Genomic DNA, 25,886 nt, shown 5'->3' with positions numbered 1-25,886 from the left:
CTTAGTGAATGGATGAGTCAAGAAAACAAATTGTTTTTGTTTTTGTTTTTTTCCTCTAGGATTTTCTAACCCATAAAGGATTTCCTATTCTCTTCTCCCTCTAGTGGAAGGGGGAGGAATGACCTCGCAATGAGCTGTACTACAGTTATAAATATATTTTTAAAAAGTTCAAGAAGATCCTGAAAATTGAAAAATGCTTACTTTTCAGTCTAGCTTTCTCAGCTGGATCCAGAGCAGCCACGGGCTCAGAAACTCTAGATGGTAGACCTATTCCAGTTTTATTCACAGCTCGAACTCGGAATATGTAAGAACGACCTTCTATCAACCCAGTGACTGGAAAACGAGCAAACTTCACAGGTGTGTCATTGCATTGAGACCAGCTATCTGTGCCCACCTCACACCTATGGGAAAAAGAGTGATCAATAAGAATTAAAAGAAGTCTGACTAAATTAATAGCTCCAAAGCTGCAAACCCACCCAATTGCTTCAGATCTCCCTATAAAATACCCAGCTCGGGTGTGGTTCAGTAGTTATTTAACTGCATGCACTCAGTTCCACTTAATTGCAATGTGTCTTCTTTAATAAGAAAGAAGCCTCAGATCCTTCCTAAACACATATACTTCCTTTAAATTCCCTGAAAACTAGCAGCTGAGGGCCTTGTATGCTAGGCAGAGGAACTTTGGGGAGAAAAAGCAGAAGCAGCAGGCAGGTATGTACACTCTCGACATTGGAGAGACTAAGAGGGAGGACCCCCAGACATCTCCCTGGCTGACGTCTTTAATTCCACTGTTGGTGACTTCTTTCTTTGTCTTCTTTACACATTTTCTTTTAAAAATAAAAATTTTGTTTGAGGAAGTTAACACCTTAAATGTACCTGTTTATACTGTAGTTTGGAAAGAGCTCACTTTTTTTTTCTTAGGTAATCTCCACACCCAATGTGGGGCTCAAACTCATGAGCCTGAGATCAAGAGTTGCCTGCTCTACCGAGTAGCCAGGCACCCTTGGAAAAAGCCTACTCAATGATCATTATATGCTGTGTAGGTAGAAGGGTGAAGAGAGTATTATAATATACTTGTTTCTTAACAGATGAGATTGATGAGATGCAGGGAAATTCCCAGGCCCACTGGCAGGGAAAGATTAAGTGCTTAGAACCTCTGATTTCTAACTGGGTGCTTTTATTGCAGTTGGTGTCTGGGGTGGAGTGGTTCATATCATGCTATTGGCCTGACAGACGGGGCTAGGGGCTCAGCATGTGATTAAATTATACAGCACTAGGATTAAGTAACTCATCAGCTTTTATGAGAACACAGAACTTTTAGTTTATGTCACTTCCCCAATATGGTCTATGTCTAAAACATCTAATTCCCGGGGCGCCTGGTGGCTCAGTCGGTTGAGTATCCGACTTCAGCCAGGTCATGACTTCACGGTCTGTGAGTTCGAGCCCCATGTCGGGCTCTGTGCTGACAGCTCAGAGCCTGGAACCTGTTTCAGATTCTGTGTCTCCCTCTCTCTCTGCCCCTCCCCTGCTCATGCTCTGTCTCTCTCTGTCTCAAAAATAAATAAAAACATTAAAACATCTAATTCCCAAATAATTCTGATGGGGGAGGGAGTTCTAATGGCAGTGCAAAGTTGGTCAGGGTGGGAAGTTTCTCTTCACTTCCTCAGCCTCACCCTTCCAGTTTTTGATATAGACAATAGACATTTTCCTCACCCTTATGTAAAGTGCTGTCAAATATGGCTTAAATCCCTGCCTTTCACCCTTAAATCTTGCCTTTGCAGAAATTCCGGAGCTGCTATGGGTAGGGTTTGGGAGGGAGCCAAGAGGCCTAGGACAATTCTTCAAACTGCCTCTGTCTCCAGAGATTCTCTCTCTCCCTATGCAGATGCTGTCATGGTGACCCAGTGATAGTAGAGTGTGTTTCCCAACCCTCATGTGGGCAGGAAGAAAGGTGGGAAGTAGCTGCTCTGGAGATGCCTACAGCATGTTGGAGCAGAAAGGACATCAACATATGGCCAGGCTGATATTTGAATTCTAGTGTGACTTTAGGCAACTTAGTGTTTTCTCATGAGTATGTGGCTTTGGGCCAGCTACTGTTTCCTACTTGTAATAAGAGTGTCTACCTTTCAAATGGTGGTTATGGGTTAATGGTTAATATATGTGATGTGTTTAGAACAGTGCCATGGATGTAACCAATTTTAATAAATACAAGCCACAATATGGTTATTTTCATGATGACAAAGCAAAATGTGCTACTAATTGTTGCTGGTCTTTCACTGATGAAGTTTGAAAATCCCTTGGAAATCTGCCAAAGACAATAAGGCAGTCTGTAAAAATGAAAAAGAATCTACCTAAAACTTGACAGTTCATCATCACTAAATGACAAAACAATGTGGAAGAATTTAGTATGGGTTAAATAGTGTATTATTTATTATAAATATTTCTCTGCATGGTACTGAGCCCAATAGGCATGCATATATATATATATATATATATATATATATATATATATATATATACATATATATATATACACACACATATATATATATATTTTTATACTGAATTTTTAATGTTTATTTATTCTTGAAAGAGAGACAGAACATGAGTGGGGGAGGGGCAAAGAGAAAGGGAGACACAGAATCTAAAGCAGGCTCCAGGCTCTGAGCTGTCAGCACAGAGCTCGATGCGGGGCTTGAACCCATGAACTGCAAGATCATGACCTGAGCCAAAGTCAGCTGCTCAACCAACTGAGCCACCCAGGTGCCCCAATAAGCATATATTTACTTATTACTATAAATATTAGGTTTAATACACCTTAGTACAAACCTATTGTACCACAGTGGCACAGATTATCTGTCCCTAGTGGTTTCTACAATTAGATTCTATTACTGAAAATTGGAAAGAAAATTGGAACAACTATTTGAATAGAAACTAAGTCAGATAATAATGTATTTAGGTTGATAATCTAAATTTGTTGTCTATATTGACCAAACTCACTGTATAATTAATGTGTAAGACCCAATTGCTATAAATATCAGAAGTTCTAAGTTTTAGAGAATGTGAACAACAAAAAGTTATAGAAAGAATATGATTTAATACTATTGATATTTGTTATTTCTTTGTCTAATTTGAAACCACATCCTGTAATGTAAATAGGATTTTGTTAGTATTCCTAAAGCATTATTGTTTAAATTACTTAATATTTTAAAATTACTAACAAATTAGGAATATGGACATTAAATATAATGGACACCAGCTATTTCCAAAGTGGTCTCCAGAATGTCTATAAATTCATAGCATTCTTGCCAAATTAGTGATTTGCATTAGTAGTCAGATTCAAAAATTGTCTTTGGGATTTAGGTCAATAGATAGGTGTGTGTGTGTGTGTGTGTGTGTGTGTGTGTATTTGTGAGAGAGAGAGAAAGAGAGAAAGAGAGGGAGACTTGTGTGTGTGTGTGTGTGTGTGTGTGTGTGTGTATTTGTGAGAGAGAGAGAAAGAGAGAAAGAGACGGAGACAGAGAGAGAAAGAGGGAGAGGAGACCAGAAAAGAAAATAGACTAAGTACTAACTTATCAATAAAATATCCCAGAATAGGACTGCCTCCATCCACAGCTGGCTGTTTCCAAGAGATGATGATATAATCTTTGTTAGCATCCAAGCACATCACGTCTAAGGGAGCAGCTGGGGCTCCTTCAATCTCTGCATCAGCATCTGTGGAGACACAGAAGGATCTCATTAACCCTCTCAGATAAGCTCCATCACAGTCTGGCAATCCAAGACTTAGTGCATACATTTCCTACCACATTTATAGTGGCTACATCTTTGGCTCAAGTAGAGCAAGCTTCAACCTTATAATTTGCTTACCAACATGATGATGTGTGTTTTCGTCATCAGCACAAAGAACATTATGTTAGTAAGGGCTCTCAAAAGGACCCGTGACCTTTGCTTTATGGCCTTTGCCTACCCAAAATGTTCTAAAGGAAAATAAGTATGGAGATGTCAGGAATTGCTATCAGAAAAGTCTAAGGTGAGCCGAGTCAGAAAGTCTGTTCTTAAGAGATCTCTTGTACAATATTACTCAGAAACATGAGCCACTCCAAAGGGGAACAAAGAGTCCCTTCTGTCACCTTCTCGATGCATCCACAAAAGAATAAAAAACTTTACCCACTCCTCTGCTGGGCACTACCATTTTGGAAGATAAAGGAAAACATTCCTTTTAATCAAATGTTTGTTCCCAGACTGAAGACACTTGCGAAAGGAACTCTGATGCAATACCCACATCTGAGTGGAGTTTATCTGAGTTTAGTAAAAGTCCAGGATTATACAGGAAAGAGACGGCAGTGACTGTTTATGAAACAGGATCCTCTGACAGTGGGTGTCCTCAGCAGGGTCTGCAGGCATAGCTCACATAGTGAATCAGGGATGTTTTTAGGAGGAGAGCAAGGGGAATGAAAATAATCAGTTAATAGCCTTTTAAGTGAGATTAAGATGAGAGGTGGAGTTCCTGGAGGTGGGGTCCACATTGCCAATTTCTCCTGAACTCCAGCCAACCTTTTCATAACTGGAGTTAATAGGAGAGGAGGCTGAGACATGTCGGACCACTCAACTCAGGCAAAACACTCCTGTTGACTGAATAAATTCATTTTTTTTTTTTTACAATGAGCTACACTTCTGTAACTCTTATGAATTACTAAAATATTTGATAAGAAGGCAGAGATATCTGTGCACTTCTGAATTTGATAGGTTTGCATTACCTGAGAAGAGCTAAAGTCACTTTGGTTTTGAATATTCTATTTTTTGCTCCATGAACCTGTAGGAAAGTGTTTCTAGGCAACTTCTCTGGTGTAAGTGACTAACTTAGTGTAGAATTAACTAAATCCTGGTGCCTAAAAGCAAGCGTTTTGGTGGGGAGAAACTTCTTTCCTTTCAGGCTTTGAGAGCACTGGATGGGGGCAGAGCCGGCTGATGGTGAAGTTAGAGCAGAGCTGGAAGGGGGTAGAGATGCTGAGGTTAATAGGCTTAAATGGCAGAAGAGGAAGGCTGGAAAGCTGCTCATTTGGATGGGGACAGCTGGTCACCTCTACCCATGTCCTTTTGCTAAAGGCCCATAATGTAACAACCAGTAATCCCTGAGTTGATAAAGCAGTTTAGTTTGCTGAATATCCATTATATATAACAGAACCTATCAGATGGTAGGCATTTCAGGAGCCATTTTTCAGCATATTTATAACATTTCTTGGACTATGCCATTCTTGGGATGGGCATGACAGTCCCTCACAAAACAGATTCTGTATAGAAGCCAAATCCAAATACTGTGTTATGGTGCATCACATTTGTCTGGCCTAAATCTGGCAGAGAGCCACAATTCTGGTTATAGGCACTGAGAAATGGCACTGAAAAAACCCCTAGGCTATGTCAGAGGTCCCAGAAAAAGTCCAATAAAGAATCATTGAGGCATAACTAAGGTTTTTTTGAGTCACCAAGAGATACTCTCTGTTTGGGTAAGACAACTGAGAGCAAAGGAAAAGACTTTGCTTATTCAGTCCTTGTCTAGCCAGGTTTATCCAGGTGGTTTGGCTAAACAAACTTACTTGCTGATGAGTTTCAGTGTGTCTGTTTTCACTGCAATTGATCCAGAGGCTAGCATCTGTCTTCCCTCAGTGATACTGGACTTTTCCTATAACACTTTTGTGTAGGAGAAAGTCTGACACATTTTCAGATGATGTAGATATTCCTGTATCTTTATCGGTTGTTGATCCCATGGCAGAATTCAACAATCGTTACTGTTCACTACTGGTGTGTATAGGCTGTTAACCATCCCCATTATCCATTCTTTGTGTTTCCTAGATGCCCCAGCTTTAGCAAGAAACATGGCTGCCCAAGTGGATACATGATGCCTAGCTTCCCTCACAGTGAAATGTGTGCCTATGGCTAAGTGTTTACCATGCAGAAGGGATGTGTGCAACTCTGCATCTCCCCCTCCACTTCCTTTCCCTTCCCATAGTCTGGGATGGGAACATGGGATAACACCACGGGGGCAGTGGAACACCAATGGAGACAGGACCTGGGACTCTGAACCATACCTCTACTTCTGAGTTGACAGACATACAAGAGAAATTAACCTTTTCATATCATTTCAGCAGCTTAGCCTATACCCTAATTGAAATCCTGGGTTAGGCTTCCGAAGACCTGTATCCTATGTCCACTGCTGCTTTTAACTAACTGTGAGTCTACTGGTAAATCACTTTGTTTTTATGAACCTAAGTTTCTGCATCTTAAAATTAAAGGGGTGGACCAGAATGGGAATCCAAACTTTTTTGTGCCATAGACTCCTTTGGCAGACTGGCAAAGAAAGTCTAGAAGCCTCTTTTCAGAATATTGCTTTCAAATGCATAAAATAAAAGACATGAGATTACCAAAGAAACTAAATATATTGAAATATAATTCTTACAAAAAATGTTATGTTTATTTATTTTTGAGAGACAGAGAGAGACAGAGCATGAGCAGGGGAGGGGCAGAGTGAGAAGGAGACACAGACTCTGAAGCCACGCTCCAGGCTCTGAGCTGTCAGCACAAAGTCTGATGTGGGGCTCGAACTAATGAGCCATGAGATCATGACCTGAGCTGAAGCAGGATGCTTAACCAACTGACCACCCAGACACCCCAAAATACAATTCTAATCATAGACCTTTTGGGAGTCTGTGGATCCCACTTAAGGACACCTGACCTCTAAAGTTCCATCTTGATCAAAATTCCTGTGAGTTTATGATTCTATTTAGTGCATGAGAGATTTTTTAAAAAATATAGTAAGTCTCCTGTATTGTTTATATTTTAATTTTCTGTATATTATGATGTTTTGACACCTTAAAAGCCTTTCTGACTGGGGAGATGCTGCCCCTCCCAGGGCTAGCCAATTCTTGGATAGAATGGGCTCAGCCAGTTTAATATGCAAACTGACCCATCCAGAGCCACACATTCTCTATCTGGTCTGTGCACCCCAGGAAGCAATATTCCCCTGCCTTAATCATCCCAGGGCCTGGTAGCAGGCCAGTGCGGACCACGCCTATAGTTTAGAGTCTACCCAAATTATTCAAACTAGCCAATCCTAAACTGTTTATCCTGCCCCGCCTTGCCTTGCCTTTCCCACAGAAACTCCAATAAAAGCCATGGCCTAAGCTCTCCCCTCCTTCCTACCCCTTCTTCTTCCTGGCCAACCAATGCTGATTTTCCCCCATGTGGCCCTGTGTGGTGTGCAGTACCTCCTGTCTCTAGGATCTGTGGGTGCAATAAACTTTGTTTTCTGGATCCTCTCCTGTGTCTCCTCTTGTGGCCACACCTGACTAACCATCACAGAAGAGAACACAGAACACTGCTCCTGTAACCTGGAACTGTCAATGGTCTTCCAAATGCACTGGGATCCCATACAAATCACATTCCCACTTGTATACAGCCAATCCATTTAAAACACAGCTGAAGAATTAAAGACTCCTAAAATCACAATTCTAGTTTGCCTTCAAGATTAAATTGTAGGGGCGCCTGGGTGGCTCAGTCTTTGGCGTCTTTGGCTCAGGTCATGATCTCCTGATTTTTGTGGGTTCAAGCCCCATGTCAGGCTCTGTGCTGACAGCTCAGAGCCTGGAGCCTGCTTCGGATTCTGTGTCTCCCCCCTCTCTCTCTGCCCTTCCCCCACTCATGCTCTGTCTCTCATTGTCTCAAAAATAAATAAACATTAAAAAATTTTTGTTAAAGATTAAATTGTAGCAACTTGTTTCCTAGTTCATTAAAGCTGAAAGTATAAAGAAGGGGGCTGGAGTGAAATGATAAATTTGCTCTCTGAAATAGATATTAAAGAGTAAGTCCCCAAGTAGCACATCCCTCTTTTGTTGCAGCTCCCATAAACTGAAACGGCTTTTTAGATCATTAGGATGGATTATCTCCAATGGAACACCTATAGAGACCTGCACTGGTAGCTCACTGAAGCTGAAGAAAGTAATGACATCAGAGATATTAACACAGTCTGGGAACAAGTTACCTTGGGGTTGGTGCCTGAGGGTTAACCTTTTTCTACTAGGTCTAATTTCACTGGAAGTTAATAATCTTATGCCATGCATACTGGAAGAATTTTCAAATGGCTCTTTCTTCATTACAAAAAAACATGTTTGGATAGATTGATTTGGTCTCAGTGTTTTAAACATGCTTGGGTGTTCTGCTTTTTGCTAGGTCTTACCGCGAACAAAGACATAAGCACTATATTGTTCATAATATTCTCCCATTCGCACACGGATCGTGTAGAGGCCTTCATCTTCTTTGTTGAGATGAGAAAACGTCAGCGTTGCTCTATCTCCACTCCAGTGTGTTTGTACCCATTTTGATGGAGAAACAGGTGCTCCTAGAAATTTTTTTAAAAGAAAATTAAGTGATTTTTTTCCTCCATTGCTCCCTTCTTTTTCTCTCCTTCATTCTCTTCCACCTTCTCTCTCTCTCTCTCTCTCTCTCTCTCTCTGCCTCTTCTATATTGCAAGAGATCTGACAATTAGTAGAAGTCTCTAGGGCTTTGGGCCATTCTGCCATGCTAATATTGGTGAAAATACTAGATCAGAAGTGAGGGGACCAGGGCCAGATACATAATCTGCAGGGTCCAGTGCAAAATGAAATTACAATCCCCCTGTCTAAAACGCAGAGAAAACAGGGACCTGGGTAGCTTAGTTGGTTGAACGTCCAACTCTTGATTTCAGCTCAGGTCATGATCCCAGGGTCATGAGATCAAGCCCATGTTGGGGTCCACAATGAACATGGAGCCTGCTTGAAATTCTCTCTCTCCCTCTCTCTCTCTCTCTCTCCCCCTCTTCCCCGCTCCCTACTCACATGCTCTCTAAAATAAAAAAAAAGCAGAGAAAAAAATACAGTTAGAGGTACTAAAATATAAGGTTTTTTTTTCTCTAAAACAACTTTATTGCATATAAAATATAATTGGGGTAACCCAAAATACAAAAAATAATATTTTTATGCCATAATTTTATACACAAAAATATTTATCAATGTAATATCTTGATTGATAATAAGATATTTCTGGCTTGCTTTTCTACAAATTCAGTTATTAGGTCATCAGATATATACTTTTAGCAACTTTATTTATCTATTTGTTTTTAAATATTTTATAAATGTTTATTTTATTTTTGAGAGAAAGAGAGAGAGAAATAGAGAGAGACAGACCACGAATGGAGGAGGGGCAGAGAGAGAGGGAGACACAGAATCCAAAGCAGTCTCCAGACTCTGAGCTGTCAGCACAGAGCCCAATGCAGGGCTCGAACCCACAAACAGTGAGATCATGACCTGAGCCGAAGTCAGATGCTTAACCGACTGAGCCACCCAGGCAGTGTTATTTTAAATCAATATACTTGAAAGCAACATCAGTCACTCTTGGCAAATGCAAGATCACAAATGAGCTGATAAGTTTTAATTTTGAGAAGGATCTTTCTGCTGATGCAACTATTATTGCAGCTATTCAGATATTACATAGTTATATATAGCTATATTCTTATAAAGTTAACATTGGGTTAACTTTCTGATAAATTATTTCAAAATATAAATTTTAGTACTCTAGAACTATTGATTCTTAAGGAACAAAATTTCTAAAAGAATTTGATTCTTGGAGTGTCTGGGTGGCTCAGTCGGTTAAGTGTCCAACTCTTGATCTCAGCTCAGGTCACGTTCTCATGGTTCGTGAGATCGAGCCCCGTGTTGGCTCTGCATTAACAGCACAGAGCTTGGTTGGGATTCTCTCTCCCTGTCTCTCTGCCCATTCCCTGCTTGCACTCTCTCTTTCTCTCAAAATAAAGAAATAAACTTTGAAAAAATATTTTATTCTTCATATAAATCAGTTTCACATAAGTCTGAATTTAATTTTAAATGTAAATTTACATAATTACATCTTAATAGTTTCTCTAACATGTGCTGTAACTTGTAGAGGTTATACAAGAGACGGAAAATGATTTGTACATAAATCAAATGTCTACTTATGCATTCTATCACTGCATCTTCAATTACAAGGAAAATTAATTTTAAAATTATCTTCCTTGTTAATAATTGCTTCATCCAAAGTTTCATATGAAAATAGTGTTCTTTTTCATTGAATGTGACAATCTTTAAATTTAATTTATATTTCTAAGCCTCTGAATATTTGCCATGCAGTGTTATAATAGTTTTCAAAACCAGAGATTCTAAACTGAAGATCTCCAACAACTGTTTTTTATGCTTAAGTGCGATGTCTATATACATGCTTTTATTTTGTAATTTTACTGACAAAGTTCACTGCCTAGTTGCTGATAGTTCCTGTCCTGATGCTAGCCTAGTAAATTAGTATTTGTGCAGATCCCATAGAAGCGAGCTCTGGGGAAGAAAGGGCAGCCTGGCAATCTCCCACTGTAGTTTCCCATGCTGCCCCCACATGGAGTCCCTCCTCTTCTCTAGGGCCATGTTCACTGTTAATACTGCTGTTGCCATTACTGGCTTCGGTCTGGACCCAGATGCTCCATAATGCCCTAGATGCCTGTCTGCACAACTGAAGTTCAGGCCAACTGCTTGGTGACTACGCTGCTTGCTGCCCACCACGCCCAAGGGTCAATAGTCATGCTCCATAGTTCAACTGAACTGCAATGGACTTCCCTTTATTTTACCAACTAAAATTAACTTAGAAAACGAATATATAACTAATTTACAAAAATACATTTTTCATAATCTTTTCCACGTTACTTGGTGATAAGAAATCATAATCTCCACAAATATAAAAGTTCTGCTACTTTGATACATGTATGAATTTTTTTCAACATCCAATAGGTTATGCCTCCTAATGTCCAGATTCTGCCAGCTCTGATAAACAGGTCTGCAGTCTTATGGACACTCATGCTCTGGTGCCAAGCCTTATTCTGTGAATAAGAATCTAAGTGAGAATTCATCACAGAGTCTCACCATTTCTGTACCACTGGATCTCTGGCTGGAAATGCTTAATTTCAGGAGTGATAACTACACGGCAGCCTAGACTCATCGTCTCGCCCTCTCTCCCAAAAGACACGTCAAACTTGTCATCAAAGTGGATCTCAAACTTGGACGCATAACCATAAGGGGTCACAGCAACTGGGTACGACAAAAACAAACATTTGTTAACTTGTTTTTTCTCATCAGAGAGACGCAAGCATTTTAACAAGCAGTTACAACAAACAGTGATCAAATGGTTTATTTGGGCAAAATATTAAGTCTTATGAAGAAGTACAAAGCACATTCCCACATATTACTATGTGAAATGGAAATTATAGGTGTGGAAATTCTTGCTTCATTGGTCAGATAAGCTAAATGTTTGTTTTTATTATTGCAATGAATAGAATTTAAAGGATCAAGTTTAATACCTCACATAGCATATAAATTAATACCACATTTAGCTTATACTTAACTACTTAGCACAATATATGTACTTTTTAGATTCCTAGTTCATTTAAAACTGAATTGCTGTACTGTTCAAACAGCCATATCAATTACTCATAAAAATACAGTTTTCCAGCAAGTCACTTCAGTTTAACTATCTGTATAAAAAAAATATTATAAGAAATGTCAAACTGAAAAGTTCACAATAATATGACTTTAAAAATATTTTTCTTAGCAATAACTTATTCATTGATTAAGTAAATTCCTGCATCATAAACCCTCCCAGGTTTTATTTTCTCTTTTCTCAAAAGAAAGGGCTTGGGAAAATAATGACTCTATGGACAGTTACCATGCCAGGCACTTTACATTTGACATGTCGTCTGTTCCTTGCAAAAGCCCCATGGCATAGATATTTTTTTCCTCTCTTTCAGATGAGAATGCAGAAGTTCACAAAAATAACATACAGCTAATGTCCAGGTTTCGGAAGTATTATGTGTGAAATTGAAATTCAAACTCTAAAATTTCTCTCCGATTTCATCTCTTCCTAAAACGTCTTAGAATTAATTTGAAAATGCAAGCGAAAATGTATCGAGTTCAACTTGTGCCAAGTAGTGTTCCAAATGTTAAATAGCTATTACCTCAAACCTCATAATAGCTCAATCAGGTAAGTGCTATTATCATCACTCTGTCTTATAGATGAGGAAACAGAAGCATAGGGAGGCCGAGTAACTGCCCATGTTCACCCTGCAGAGCCAAGATTTACACGGGAGGGCTGTTAGAACCTGTGCTCTCAAGCAAGACATGATATTGCCTTGAATTTGTGTGTTCCCAGGCAACCCCTAACCAATAGTGAAACAACTTCCCTTTGAAGCACAGGTTACATCTGCCCCACTTGTATATGATGGTATCCCACTGAGATCAAAAAGTGAAACAACTCAATCAGACCTTACTGTCTGGAGAGCCAGGCTGGCTCCGAAGCTGCCTTAGGAGTAGAGATAACAGTTACAAAGAAAGCTGGGATTAGGTCAGGGTGTGGCAAATCTGTGAGCCAGATCTGGACAGTCTCCTGTTTGCACCACTAGAAAAATAAATTTCAATTGTTTAAATGATCAAGATAAAATCAAAAGAAGAATATTTTGTGATGTGTGAAAAGTTACAGGGAATTCAAATTTCAATGTTCATAAGTAAGGTTTTAATTGGAAGGCAGCCATGCTCATTTATTATTTACCTACTGTCTATGGCTACTTTGTGTTACAAAGGTAGAGTTGAGTCGTTGTGACAAAGACCATATATGACCCACAAAGCCTAAAGTATTTACAACCCTAAAGTATTTACAATTTACAAATTATAGGTAGTTCACAAATCATAATTATAGGAGTCCTTCACAGAAAATACTGACTCCTGTTTTAGAATATGACTTAGGGGGCACCTGGGTAGCTCAGTCAGTTAAGCATCTGACTTTGGCTCAGGTCATGATCTCAACAGTTTGTGAGTTCGAGCCCCATGTTGGGGTCTAGGCTGACAGCTGGGAGCCTAGAGCCTGATTTGGATTCTGTGCTGTGTCTCCCTGTCTCTCTGCTTTCCCCCACTTGCTCTCTCTCTCTCTCAAAAATAAATAAATATTTTGAAAAAATTTAAAAAAAAATAAGAGTATGGCTTAGAATAGAGAGACCAATTTACAAGTCCCTATTCTACCACTCTATGTGGTGTTTTCTCATTATTTAACCTATCAAAAACTGTTTCCTCATAGGCACAGCACAGATAAAAGACACCTATTTTATAAGCTTTGGGAGAGCATTACATGATTATTGCATATAACAAAATATCTTAGTATGCTGTCTGGTACAACTGATCAATATATGTTAACTACTAAAACAGAACCAAGGGCAGGGAGCTTTATCTATGATATTTACCAGCATATTCCAAGCAACTACACTAGTACCTAGCACATAACAGATTCTCAATAAATATTAGTTGAATAAATGAATAAAATCCCTCTGTTTTCTCTGTTGGAAACAACTGCACTTAATTCAGGGGCCGGTCAGATTAAAAAGTTAGAGAGGTAGGTTGAGCTGGGCTTTTCAACCCTGGCTTGGTGGAGAAGAGAGAAACAGGAGAAATATGGATGATGATATGGCAGTGGGAATGAGCAGGATACATTTAGAGGACCGTGAAATAAATGATTAATAAACCAGCCTTAGGGACAATGGGAGATAAGCCATAGTTCCAGAATTTCCAACTATTCTATCTCAATACAAACGAAATGATAGAAGAAAAACATGATTGGGGATGTGCTCCTCCCTCACTCCCACCCATCATCCCCTCCCAGCCACCCATGGGATTTGTACCAATGATTAAAACTTGGAATATTAAAATTAGGAGCCATTCCATGAATTTGATGGAACAGGTGATCTATAGACATCAAACTGAGCAGGTGAAAAACTGACCCATGAGAAAGTATCTTCATCAACCCATGAGAAAGTATCTTCATCAAGCATTTTCAAAACTACCATTTACATTTTAACATTCAGAAAATAAGTTCAGGCGTGACTACCTTTTTCAGTCTGACCATTGTAAGCACTGAATTATTGAACAACCATAAGGATTTTGCTTTTATTGTTTCCTATGAAAAGAAGTTCTGATATAGAAAAATGATTGGAGTTCACAAATAACCACAGATCAGAATATTTTTAATAGTTTGTTATTATAGCACATTTAGACATCATGTATTTTGATTTGTACTTCATAAATGAATGTATTTATTTATTCATTCATTATCAAACACCTACGCTGTGTCAGGTGCTGGGGTTAGAGATAAAAGTTTCAGCTTTGCCTTTAAGTGGCTTAGAGGCCAGTGGGAGAAAGAGACATATAACAGTTAACAGCATCCAATGTGATGGATGCTCTGATGGTCTCACCAAGGACACCTAACCTTGACTGGGTAGAGGTGGGGTAGCAGTGGGAGTCACACATAGATGTCTCCAGGAGTGATGCTGACCTGGATGCCCTGATACAGTACATATGTGTGTGTGTGCACGTGTGTGTGTGTGTGTGTGTGTGTGTGCGTGTGGGCATGTGTGCGTGTGTGTGTGTGTGTGTGTGTGTGTGGTTAAATCACTCTGCCCAGGTTTGTGTAATGATCTTCTTCAGTTTAACACAGAAATACTTAAAAACATTTGCCATTTTTAGCCCATCATATCTGGGCTTTTATAAAACCAGAACAAAGCAATTATATCCAGAAAGAGAATAGTAACCAAAGAATCTAAAAAATAAGAAAAGAGTGCTATTACATACGTACTAACATATGTTATAATAATCCTATGCTTTTATTTCAGCATTATAGAATGGCTTATTATGCTGGATTTTAAATAGAGATGACACTTAGCAAATATATTTTTATACTTACAGCTGAGGGGCAGGGTGGAAACCCCAGCATGGAAGCGGGTCTCATCAAACTCTCCCTTATATCCTAGAAAAGAAAGCAGAAATACATATGAACTGCTTCTTGATTTATTTTTAGCAATGAGAGTTAATTTTTAAAAAATGCATTTTGAATAAAACAAGCCCAGCAAACCCACTCTTTACGACAACCGAAGCATATGCTGAAAGCTCTCCTTTAACATTCATCGCTGAAGCCCGGTACTGGGCAGTGTCTTCAAAATTACATCTGAAAGGACAGAAGGAAGTGAGTGACCATTGCAACAATGCTGTTCTATCAAAGGTATCTTTGCTGACATCACACACTGCAAATCACTGGCTAACAACGTGGCTCCTGGGGACTCTTCTTCTTTTTAACTGTTTATTTATTTTGAGAGAGAGAGCACAAGCAGGGGGAGGAGCAGAGAGAGAGGAGAGAGAAAGAATCCCAGGCAGGCTCCATGGTCAGCACAGAGCCCAATGTGGGGCTCGATCTCATAATCGTGAGATCATGACCTGAGCTGAAATCAACAGTTGGACGTTTAACCAACTGAGCCACCCAGGCGCCCTGGCTGTTGGGGACTCTTGATGAAGCTACTAACTCCAATCTAGCTCCCTGTGGGATTTTATATAATGCAAGATATCTACTGCAGTTTGAGGCCAGCTGCACAGAATGGGAGGACACCTATAGTCCACTGTGACCCTAGCCCAGGTTCATTTAAAATGTCCAAAAAAGGGGCGCCTGGGTGGCTCAGTCGGTTAAGCGGCCGACTTCAGCTCAGGTCATGATCTCTCGGTCCGTGAGTTCGAGCCCCGCGTCGGGCTCTGTGCTGACAGCTCAGAGCCTGGAGCCTGTTTCAGATTCTGTGTCTCCCTCTCTCTGACCCTCCCCTGTTCATGCTCTGTCTCTCCCTGTCTCAAAAATAAATAAAACGTAAAAAAAAAATTTTTTTAAAAATGTCCAAAAAAAAATGTCAGCAAAGTGTTAAGCACATAAATTACAGCACAAACAGTGTTACAATTAACTGGTCTAAAACTGTGTCAGGAACAGAAAATGTCTAGCCATGTACTTTTGTAGTAGTAACTACGCAGAGCACCCTGGGGGGACAGTCTTCCTGCTGGCATCCCTCAGGGTGAGTTTCAGTCTGGGGGGAACAGAGAGGGAAAGACACAGCCGCTCTCCTTGAGCCACAGACCAGATCTGGCTCTGTCTAATGGGTGGGTCTGTGTTCTAGCTCCAAAGTACAAATATGCTATTTCTGTCTCAACTCTACCAAGGTTCAGGTCGCACTTGGAGATTCAGCCCATAGTACAAAACAAGCAGTGCTATTTGGAAGTTCCTGTAAGTTATAATACAGAAACTGGGATGTGTTTAATAATAAAATAAAAGAAAGAATGATCTCACAGAGATGAATAAGCTAAGATTTCAAAGCAGGTCTTTTTGTGTCTTGTCATAACCAGTGTCTGAGTTCCTCGTTGACTTTCTGGGTTTAGCGTCATTTGTAAAAACCTATTTCTTGTTGAAATTTTATAGACACCAGCACAACCCCAGGAAGGTCAATATGGTTGCCTTTCTCATAACTACTGAATTATAAAGCAACCACAGAGCTCACTGCAGCCTCAGTAGAACCACCAAGTGGCAGAATTGAAGTGACTCTGGTTGGAGGTCGATGCTCGGCAAATGTCACAGGGCCCCAGAGTCCTGCTTGAAACCCTGTATCCCATGTGGCAGCTGTTCTGATCTGAGGAGAAGACTACAAACTCTCTTGAGATCACAATGATGTAAATTTTACTTTGACGTCTCAGCATGTCACAGTTTCATGTGAACTGCAAATAGTGGGAGTTTTAGCTTTTTCATTCACATGACTAAGCTTGGATTTCAAAACCATATTAGGAGATATGATAAACCTTTGAGGATTTAGAAATTTTGATGTGGGTTCTGCTTTCAATTCTGCTTTGCATTTTGCTTTAAAAACACTCCGGTGTCCAGTCCTGCCTCCCTCTGCAGGCTGACAGGGTGGGCAGATAATTTCCCACACTTTCTGGTGGGAAGCTTACTTTCACTGCCACCCACCGCAATCTCCATGGCCTCTGCCGACTAAAGGCAAAAAAGGATGATGATGATGATGATGATGGAAGGATAACTAAATATAAGTGCCTACTTATGTAACTTATTTTCTTACTAATGTCTAGAAAAACTCTCCAGAATATAAAATGATAAATTAAAAGACAGAAGTTAATTTTATTCTCATCATCTTTTACTAAATTCAAATCTAAGATCACTTTGTGATCCTGTTGCACTGGGAAGAAAGGGGGAGAGTGGTTGTTAACTGGAGTGGTGAGATGACTCCCCAGGCAATTGTCGAACAACACACATATGGACCCAGATGTCCTCTTACGCATTGATCTCCAGAGTATGCATTCCATATCGACTCTCAATAATGTACTTTCCAGGGTTTGCGTGGACATTTATTGGCACCTGGTTTTTATACCTGTGAGACAAGAGAACAAGGTGAAATAAGTAGAAATGTAAATAGCTTTATGATTAAAAGCACACCCACACAATCCTTGTTCTTCAAGGGACACCTATAAACATGGCACTGAGATTAGCAGCAGTAACTGTTCAATAAATACAAACCTATGGCAGATTAAATAAAATGCACTATAAATCCAGTAAAACTTCTTGATGAGCGTCCTTTCCTCTCTTCCATCATAAAAATTACATTTAAGAAGTTGACCATGCATAACAATGTGGTTGAGTCTCACATACATAATGTTGAGTGAAAATAACCAGACACAAAAGAGTATAAAATGATTGCTTTTATATAAAGCACAAAACCAGAAGAGACCAAATTAATGCTATTAGAAGTGAAGAGAGTGACTTCCCGGGGGGGGGGGGGGGGGGGGGGGGACAGCAGACATGAAGAAGGCATTTAGGTGCTGATAATGTTTGGTTTCTTGTGTTTGAGTACTGGTTACATGGGTGTGTGCAGTCTACAAAAATTCACCAAAGCTCTACATTTACATGTAATATGCACTTTTTGTGTATGTATATTATACTTCAATAAAAGACTGAAAGAAAAACTTGTCCATTGTTGACAGGATAGAAAGGAAGGCTTTATGTTGGGAGTTTTATCATTGGCTGTCTGTAGGATGAAAGTAAAACATTCTTCCTACTAAGATTCTTCCATGTTGTTAAAAACAATGCCATTGTATTGAAAGCTCATTATATTTAAGCGTTTTGTTCTGTTAAAGGCAAGCATGGCTCTCGGCTTGGAAGAACTTAAATATCAATCACGAAAGAAAAAGTCTGACAAATAAAAGCTGAAAGATTCCCTTTTTCTGACTGTCCCATTCCTGGCTAAGCCTGTCAGCCCTCAGAGGGTAGGGCTACACGGAGGGGCCCTTCCTCAGACACTGTCCCCCAAGGCTGGAGTCGCACCTTGATTCTTCACCACCTCCTCATGCCCTCAATAGCCAATGGCTATGGTGCCAGACCAGGCTTTTTTGCTTAAGCTTTTTTGCTTAAATGCTTAAGGCATTTTCTGTCCAAGAGCTAGATTTCACTTACTTCCCTTTCAAACACCCCACTTCACGTGCCCAGATAATGTAAATAACACTAATAACCACAACTCAGAGCATTTACTGTGAGCCAAGGCAAGAGTCTAAGTGCTTTACATATAGGTTAGAAAATTCAATCCTCACAACTGCATGAGATAGTACTATTTGTAACATCGTTTTCCAGATGAAAAAAACCAAGGCCAGGAGAAGTTAAGTAACTTGTCCCAGTTCACACAGCTACATAGCAGAGCTGGGATTTGAACTCAAGCAGTCTGACTTGTGACAACATATGATGCTTCCATTGTCCAACTGTTCTCTATTTAGCTGCATTTTATTTCTTCAGACTTCTGGAAATGGTGATAATGAGGTTTGGGAGCAGGGAAAGTGGTGGAAAGGGAGAGAAAGAAAGGAAATAATTTTCAGTCAGTTCCTTCCTCTCCCCAGCTCACACACTCACACACGCACATGTGCACACACATGCCCTATGTCCCTAAAACATGCTCATTTTCTATACTTTAAACAACGTGTCAGGGAACCTGGGTGGCTCAGTGAGTTAAGCGTCGACTCTTGGTTTGAGTTCAGGTCATGATCTCATGATTTCTGAGTGTGAGCACCACGTCAGGCTCTGTGCTGATAGTGTAGATCCTGCTTAGTATTCTCTCTCTCTCCCTCTCTCTGACTCTCCCTCACTCTTGTTTTCTCTCTCTCTCTCTCTCTCTCTCTCTAGTAAAATAAATAAATATACTTTAAAAAAATGTGTCTTTCTCCTCCACCTAGCAAAATCCCAACTCATCCTTCAAGGTTCAGATCAAATACCATTTCTTCAATAAACTCCTCCTTGAAATCCCACACAAGGGGCGCCTGGGTGGCTCAGTCAGTTGAGCATTCAACTTTGGCTCAGGTCATGATCTTGCAGTGCATGAGTTCCAGCCCTGCATTGGGCTCAGAGCCCAATTGGGCTCAGAGTGGTGACAGCTCAGAGCCTGGAGCCTGCTTCAGACTCTGTGTCTCCCTCTCTCTCTCTGCCCACACCCACCCCCCCACACTTACATTCTGTCTGTCTGTCTCTCAAAATCAATAAACTCCCCCCATTAAGAAAAATTGAAATCCCACATGATATTAATTGTTCCTGCCTCTCTACATCAGTGTTACTTGGTTCAAGTTGCAATATACAACATTTATCAGATTCTGGTTGGATATGTGTGTCTTCTACTGAGCTGTCATTGTCTTGGTGACGGGGATTGTGTCTGATCCACATTTACTTCTATTCCCACTCTCCAGGAAGTATGAATCATGGGCAAATATTAGGTACTCACTGTTCGTTAAATTGGATTGAACAGAATTATTGTGTAACAATAGATTAATTGTGGCTTCATAATTCGTGGCTGAAGGAACAGAGTTCTGACAAATGCATACTTCAAATTTCATGATATGACTAATTTTTTTAAATTTTTTTAATGTTTATTCATTTTTTGATAGAGACAGAGCATGAGTGGGGGAGGGGTAGTGAGAGAGGGAGACACAGAATCTGAAGCAGGTTCCAGGCTCTGAGCGGTCAGCACAGAGTCCGACGCAGGACTTGAACTCACGGACTGTGAGATCATGACCTGAGCTGAAGTCGGACGTTTAACCGACTGAGCCACCCAGGCACCCCATGATATGGCTAATTTAAAGTAAGTACAGACCAAGAAAGTACATTGCGTCTCTTTGTGTCTCAGTTCCCTCAGATGTGAGATGAGAGGACTGGATTGGCTTAGGAGTCACAGCTGCGTGGCAGGTGGAGCAGCACAACCTTCTGCCCCCCCCCCCCCCCCCCCCCCCCGGCAGAACTGCTAGCCGTTTCCTGCCAGCCCCAAAGTGTCCTCAGCCAGCCATCTCCCCACAGAGCTCCAAGCAGACAGGACTATTTGATCAGGGGTGACCTGGAAAAAGAAACCGGCTAGCTGCTCCTAGTTTCAAACATTCCTTGTTTTGATGAATGACAGGGTGCAATGAGTTAATCAGCATGTTCTTCACAATAAATTGGTCTCAGTAATTTCACACTAGATTCTAAAGCTCCCTCCTAAAAAAACAAAAACAAAAAAAGCTCCCTCTTACTACTCAGTTTTTTTCATGTGCTGGGGTGTTTGCAGTAGTTCTTTTTAGCATAAGAAGAGAAATATGACACGGAAGGCTATGGCATGTGGTACTTGAGCAAATAATCTACTGACACTTGATATGGCTTCTGGCCAAAAATGTTGTTCATGTCTCCATAAACAGTTGAGTTAAAACAGTATCTTGCAGCTCGCAGTGTTGCTTCACCTCCCTCGCTCTCCAGTACTACGCGACTTAGCACCTTAGTGCCTTCCCTCTGCTAAAAACCCATGACTTTTCTAATGTGACCCCCTGGCACAGGAAGTCGGTTTAAAATATACATGCACACGACACACAACACTTTGAGGATCTTCTAGTCTTTCCTCTGGAACTCCAGATGTCAGTGTAAGAAAAGTCTGTTTAAAAACAGCATACAAGGATTAAATTAGGAAGCAATTCTATTCTATTCTCCAAGAATTTCAGCCAGTCATTCACGTTGGGGGTCACTTGAGATTGGCCATCCTCAGTATTCAGTCGGGGAAGAAAAGAAGGATTTTTGGCCTGCTCTGTATATGCTTCAGGGCTTGCTATTTCTGGAAAGTGAAATTCCAAACAGGACAGTCAGATGCTAATTTTGGAGGGTAACCTACACTCTGGGATTATTTGTCAAAAGGCTTCTGAAATTCTTGTGAATATTCAGATGTACACCATTTTCCTTATCATTTTCATGTAGAGTCTATGAACTACTTATTAATTAATGAGCTTCCATTATACTGCAAATATTTGGAGAAGGATACTCTTGGTTTATGTGTGTAAAACACACACTTCATCCCCCCAAATAAATGACTGGATCTTGGGCTGACTTGATAGCAAGGGGTTATAGTGAAAGCTCTTTGGTGGTATAAAGCATATTCAAGCAAAAAGGTTCATTCTGCTTTTTTTTCTATCAACAAATAATACAGGCTAAAATGATCTTTAACATGTTGTATCTCACTACAACTGTGATGGGTGCTTAGAATCCAGCTTTATATTTTAAATAAATAGCTATTACCCACTTTAAAATCCAGTTGGCTGAGAGAGATCTATCCCATTAGGATAAATTTTGGACTTAAATAAATAAGAAAAATCTAAAATAAAACCCTTATGTTGGGAAGTAAGCATAAATTATAAATAATTTTAAACTATGTTAAATGTAGGTTGTTTTCCAAAGACAATAGAGTAGTAACTGCTAAATTTAAATACATTGTGAATAACTCTAATCTTGTAAACAAATTGAATACATGATTCTATTATGGAATTTATAAATTCTCATAATTTGCAAAAATTGAATAAGACTTTTCCAAATCTCTAGACTCTTCCTGAGATACATGTCTCATACTATTTTATTCTGAGGTTTTGCATTATTATCATGCCTAATGACACATTTCTTTAAGGGTCTATTTGGCATTAACTTTAGGGGCAATGTGAAGAATTCCAAGCAAGTATTTTAAATGTCTCACTGGTGGATCTAACACAGTATTCACATTTAGATCCAAAAACATGGGTACTCAGTGAGGGAATGAATGAATGCTACTCAGTAACGCCAACACATTGCTACAGTGAGTTTGCATGAATCTCCCCACACGTTACAATCCAGATATTCATTGACAAAAATCAATCTAGACTTTGGACTGGAAATCCAACTGAATCTGGCTCTTTAAAAAAATTAAATTAATTCAAATTCCTTCCTTCTTTTAAAGAGAACTTTTCTCCCTTATTTCATATAATTCTAAAAATTAGAACAAGCAACACCTTCATATGGTCCAAGAAAGTGTAAAGGTAACACAGGGAGTAGTCTCCTTTCTCAAATGTATCTATCCTCTACTCCCCTCATCTCTTTAGGTAACTGTTCTCCTTAGATTTTTATATATCCTTCCAGAATTTCTTTATGCAAGTAAAACAAATACAAACATAATTTTTTCTCCTCCTTTAAACCAATATATAGCCTATTATACAAGTTATTACATAAAGATAGCCTCTTAAATTAAGTAAAACAACTTTGGGATTTTTCACCATATATGTATGCTTCCTGCTGCATTGACAAAGCCCTCCTTCAGCTTCACTGTGGTGGTGCAGAAGCATCCTTGCAACTAACTTTCCTACTGGACCCAACGCCTAAACAGGGTTCTTTCTGTTCTCATAGTGACTTGGGAACAGGACAGTGCTCCTTGGCATCCCTGCACCTGGCCCTGATGAGTGATATGTGCTCCTGTCAGTTAGTGCTTTCTGGGTAACCTCTAGATTCCATTTAGACAGACTTGGTCAGTCCATGGGATTGGCCAAAGAGCAGCTGCTGCGTGTTCAGATCATTTGTTACTGCTGCGTGTTCAGATCATTTGTTAGGCCTCAGGGACTTCCATGTCCTGAGGGTGCCTAGTGGAAACTTGGAACTTAACCCTCTTTGCAAAGGGCTCTAAGGCAGCCAGGCCCCAGGCACAAATGCCCTTGAAAACCATGGCTAAGGACCTAAGGGCTACAAGCAGAGGTAGCATGACTGCAGAAAGTATCGTCACACACTTGTTCCCATGAGTTACTGCCTTCTATTCAGAAAGGTCATCCCCAATTATTTCTTTCATGCTTGCACTCGGTGTCAGGCCCAGAAAGTGCAGTTGGGTAACAAAAAGACATAAATGCCCGCAGAGTAATCATCAACAACCTGGGTTTGTACTTGGGTTGTGGGACCATGCTCACGGAGGAAATGCTTATTGTAGACTGTGTACTCTATACCAGTGTTAGGAAACAAATTAGACCTTCACTTAACGATTATTTTTTTTAAAGGCAGCATACCCAGGAAGGCACACTAATCCCACACAAAAGTTTCCTCCAGAAGTGGGTTTACCGGGAGGCCAATGAAGCTTCAGGGTCCCTCACCAGCAGGGTCCCTTCACGGTGCAGGGCCCAATTTAGACCATTAACATTCTTTTTTGTAAAGAGTGCTGCCAAATTTATGAGCTTCAGGCCCCACAAAACTTGCATCTGACCTTGTTTATTACCATAGTCAATTTTCAGTTGTCTGCTAGCTAACTGTCTAAATTTAAGCTTTATCCAGGGGCAAATCTTGTTCTCTGAAGGATGGTTATGATTATGAGTGGTCCACTGGTTCTTTGTTTTAATGTTTACTTTTCACTTGGTTTGCAAGGCAACAGGACTTTCATGAAATGCTCTGATCCATCCCTAAGGAGAGAGTTTTATAAATAATGGAGTTGTCTTCTCCAAACACTAAATGACACGCAGGAACTTGTGAAGACTTGTTCCAGTAAATGAACTGATTTCCAATCATTCCTGAGACAAACCTTGTGTCTGTGTCTTCATTTTTGTTTAAAACGAGCCCCTGGGACATATGGTTCAATGTTAAGAAGAAAAATATCTCAAAGCCATATGTGAAAGATTTGGGGAGTCATTCACACTACTCAGCTCCATTAGTGAGGATAACTGAAAATTGATAATAAATTTTCAATAAATTTATAATTTATTGTGTAATAAATATATCTACTTGATTAAGGATTCCAGTTATTCATTTATTAGTAGTATATTTTAATTCATGAGAGAAGAGAGAATGTCTTACTTACCCTCTGTCTTACTTACTGTACGAAATAATATTTCTTACAGCTAAAAATTCACTATTCTTCATGTATTTTCAATTGAAAAGTTTAGATTTTTTGAGGTGAGAAGTAATCTGTTTTAAGAGGAAATGTCCCTTTGAAAAGGCCAAAGTATGCAATACCATAGTCACAGAGAAATGTGGGGCCAAGATTGATTGATTCCTAACTTACTGCAGTATACTTTTATGCTTTAAAGCTTGTAAGTGAATTTAAAAAACAAAAAAACAAAAAAAAACACTTGGTTTTCACTGAAATATGCTCCTTGTCAGTTATCTTCATTAGTCCTAGCCAAATTAGGTGTCTAACCAACAGAGAAAATGGGTAAGAAAGGAAAAGGAGTCAGGCCTTCTACAGATGGCAATGTCATCCTGTGTAGCATTTATACTGCAACATAGGGTGAATTTACCATTACTCTTGAGGATAAGAAAACAGCACGCAAAATATATGTGTCAGAGACTCAAACAGAAAACATCTTTTTAAGCTGGCTCCAACATTTTCATACTGCTGTCTCTGTGGCAGATATTCATGACATTAGACAGGTAAGTTTGGAGGTTAGGGATCATGAAGTCATTGACAATTACAATAGGCTATAGGATGGAAGGAGAACATGGATGCTTATTCTTTACGGAAAGAAAATTTCTTAAGATCCCATATTGAAGGGGCACCTGGGTGGCTTAGTCAGGTAAGCATCTGACTTCAATTCAGGTCATGATCTTAATGATTCATGACTTTAAGCCCCGCATCGGGCTCTGCACTAAGTGCAGAGCCTGCTTAGGATTCTCTCTCTCCCTCTCTCTCTTTCTGTCTCTCTTCCCCTCACGATCTCTCTCTCTCAAAATAAATAAAAATAAAACTTAAAAAAAAGACCCCATATTGAGAAATATCTTCCATCTAATTCCCTCTTTTGTTTGGCTTTAGAAGGCATGTTGAAACCTCAGCTCCTATGAGGAGTAGAGATGAAGACTTCTGGGTTTTAATTATTTTTTAAAAATATTATTGCTTCTGGTCACAAAATGATACCTATACCGTATGGGAGTAAATTTTTATTTAAATTTTATGGCCCACAGCAGTCATAACCATAGATTTTCTTTGTATATAAATGTTGACTACATTTTAATACTTTATATAAAGACCCACTTGTATAACAGGATTATGAAGTATCATAATATAATGTATGCAGGACTGTTCTTTCTTCTCATTCATAAACCATTCACCCTGGTGCCCCTTCTTCACCATTTAAAAAATCTATACAAACTCGTAGGTGCTTTCATTCACTCTTGCATATTCATAACGCTGAACGTTTTCACTAGAGGTAAAATTAACTTTGTGTAATAGATTCTATGAGTAATTTTCGTAAAGATAACATACCATGTGACACGAGGTTCTGGCCAGCCGGATACAGAGCAATGTAATTTTACATTTTCTTTTTCCCAAACAGTGTGGGAACGAGGTTTAATGACAAATTCAGGAGCATGGAGAAGATGATCTTCATTCAACTTTCTATGAAATGCTTCAGTTTCTTCTAACTATAAAAAAAATATATCAAAATATTATGGAGTCAGAGTAGCCTGTGCTACTAAGAGAACAAACAGAAACCAAAATTATCATTTTTCCACTTGGAGCTTTACTTGCGTATTTAGACCATTTGCCTTCTCTTTGCCTCTTTAAAAAAGATACACTTAGTTTTTAACGTTCTAAGCCTCAGCAACATATCTTATTTCCCCCTATGGTGGATTTTTTAAGGTTCTTTGGAACTGTACTTTCTGTAGAACCTAA

At 39.6% G+C, this 25,886-nt stretch overlaps 1 protein-coding gene across 2 annotated transcripts in view; it reads right to left on the bottom strand.

Annotated features, from left to right (window-relative positions):
* The window catches only part of MYOM1 (myomesin 1), a 140,175-nt gene that overhangs the window by 79,726 nt on the left and 34,563 nt on the right, over positions 1 to 25,886 (bottom strand). For both annotated transcript variants that reach the window (XM_078435390.2, XM_078435389.2), the window contains exons 5-12: positions 25,479 to 25,636; positions 17,235 to 17,327; positions 14,997 to 15,085; positions 14,825 to 14,887; positions 10,969 to 11,133; positions 8,228 to 8,389; positions 3,570 to 3,711; positions 202 to 401 (exon numbers count right to left, since the gene is read on the bottom strand). In XM_078435390.2, the coding sequence (XP_078291516.1) occupies positions 202 to 401; positions 3,570 to 3,711; positions 8,228 to 8,389; positions 10,969 to 11,133; positions 14,825 to 14,887; positions 14,997 to 15,085; positions 17,235 to 17,327; positions 25,479 to 25,636 (1,072 nt within the window). The remainder of the gene's footprint in view (positions 1 to 201; positions 402 to 3,569; positions 3,712 to 8,227; positions 8,390 to 10,968; positions 11,134 to 14,824; positions 14,888 to 14,996; positions 15,086 to 17,234; positions 17,328 to 25,478; positions 25,637 to 25,886) is intronic.

The sequence above is a fragment of the Panthera onca genome, chromosome D3, assembly GCF_046562875.1.
Source record: "Panthera onca isolate mPanOnc1 chromosome D3, mPanOnc1 haplotype 2, whole genome shotgun sequence".
Lineage (NCBI taxonomy): Eukaryota > Metazoa > Chordata > Mammalia > Carnivora > Felidae > Panthera > Panthera onca.
This window is presented reverse-complemented; position numbering and strand designations above follow the sequence as displayed.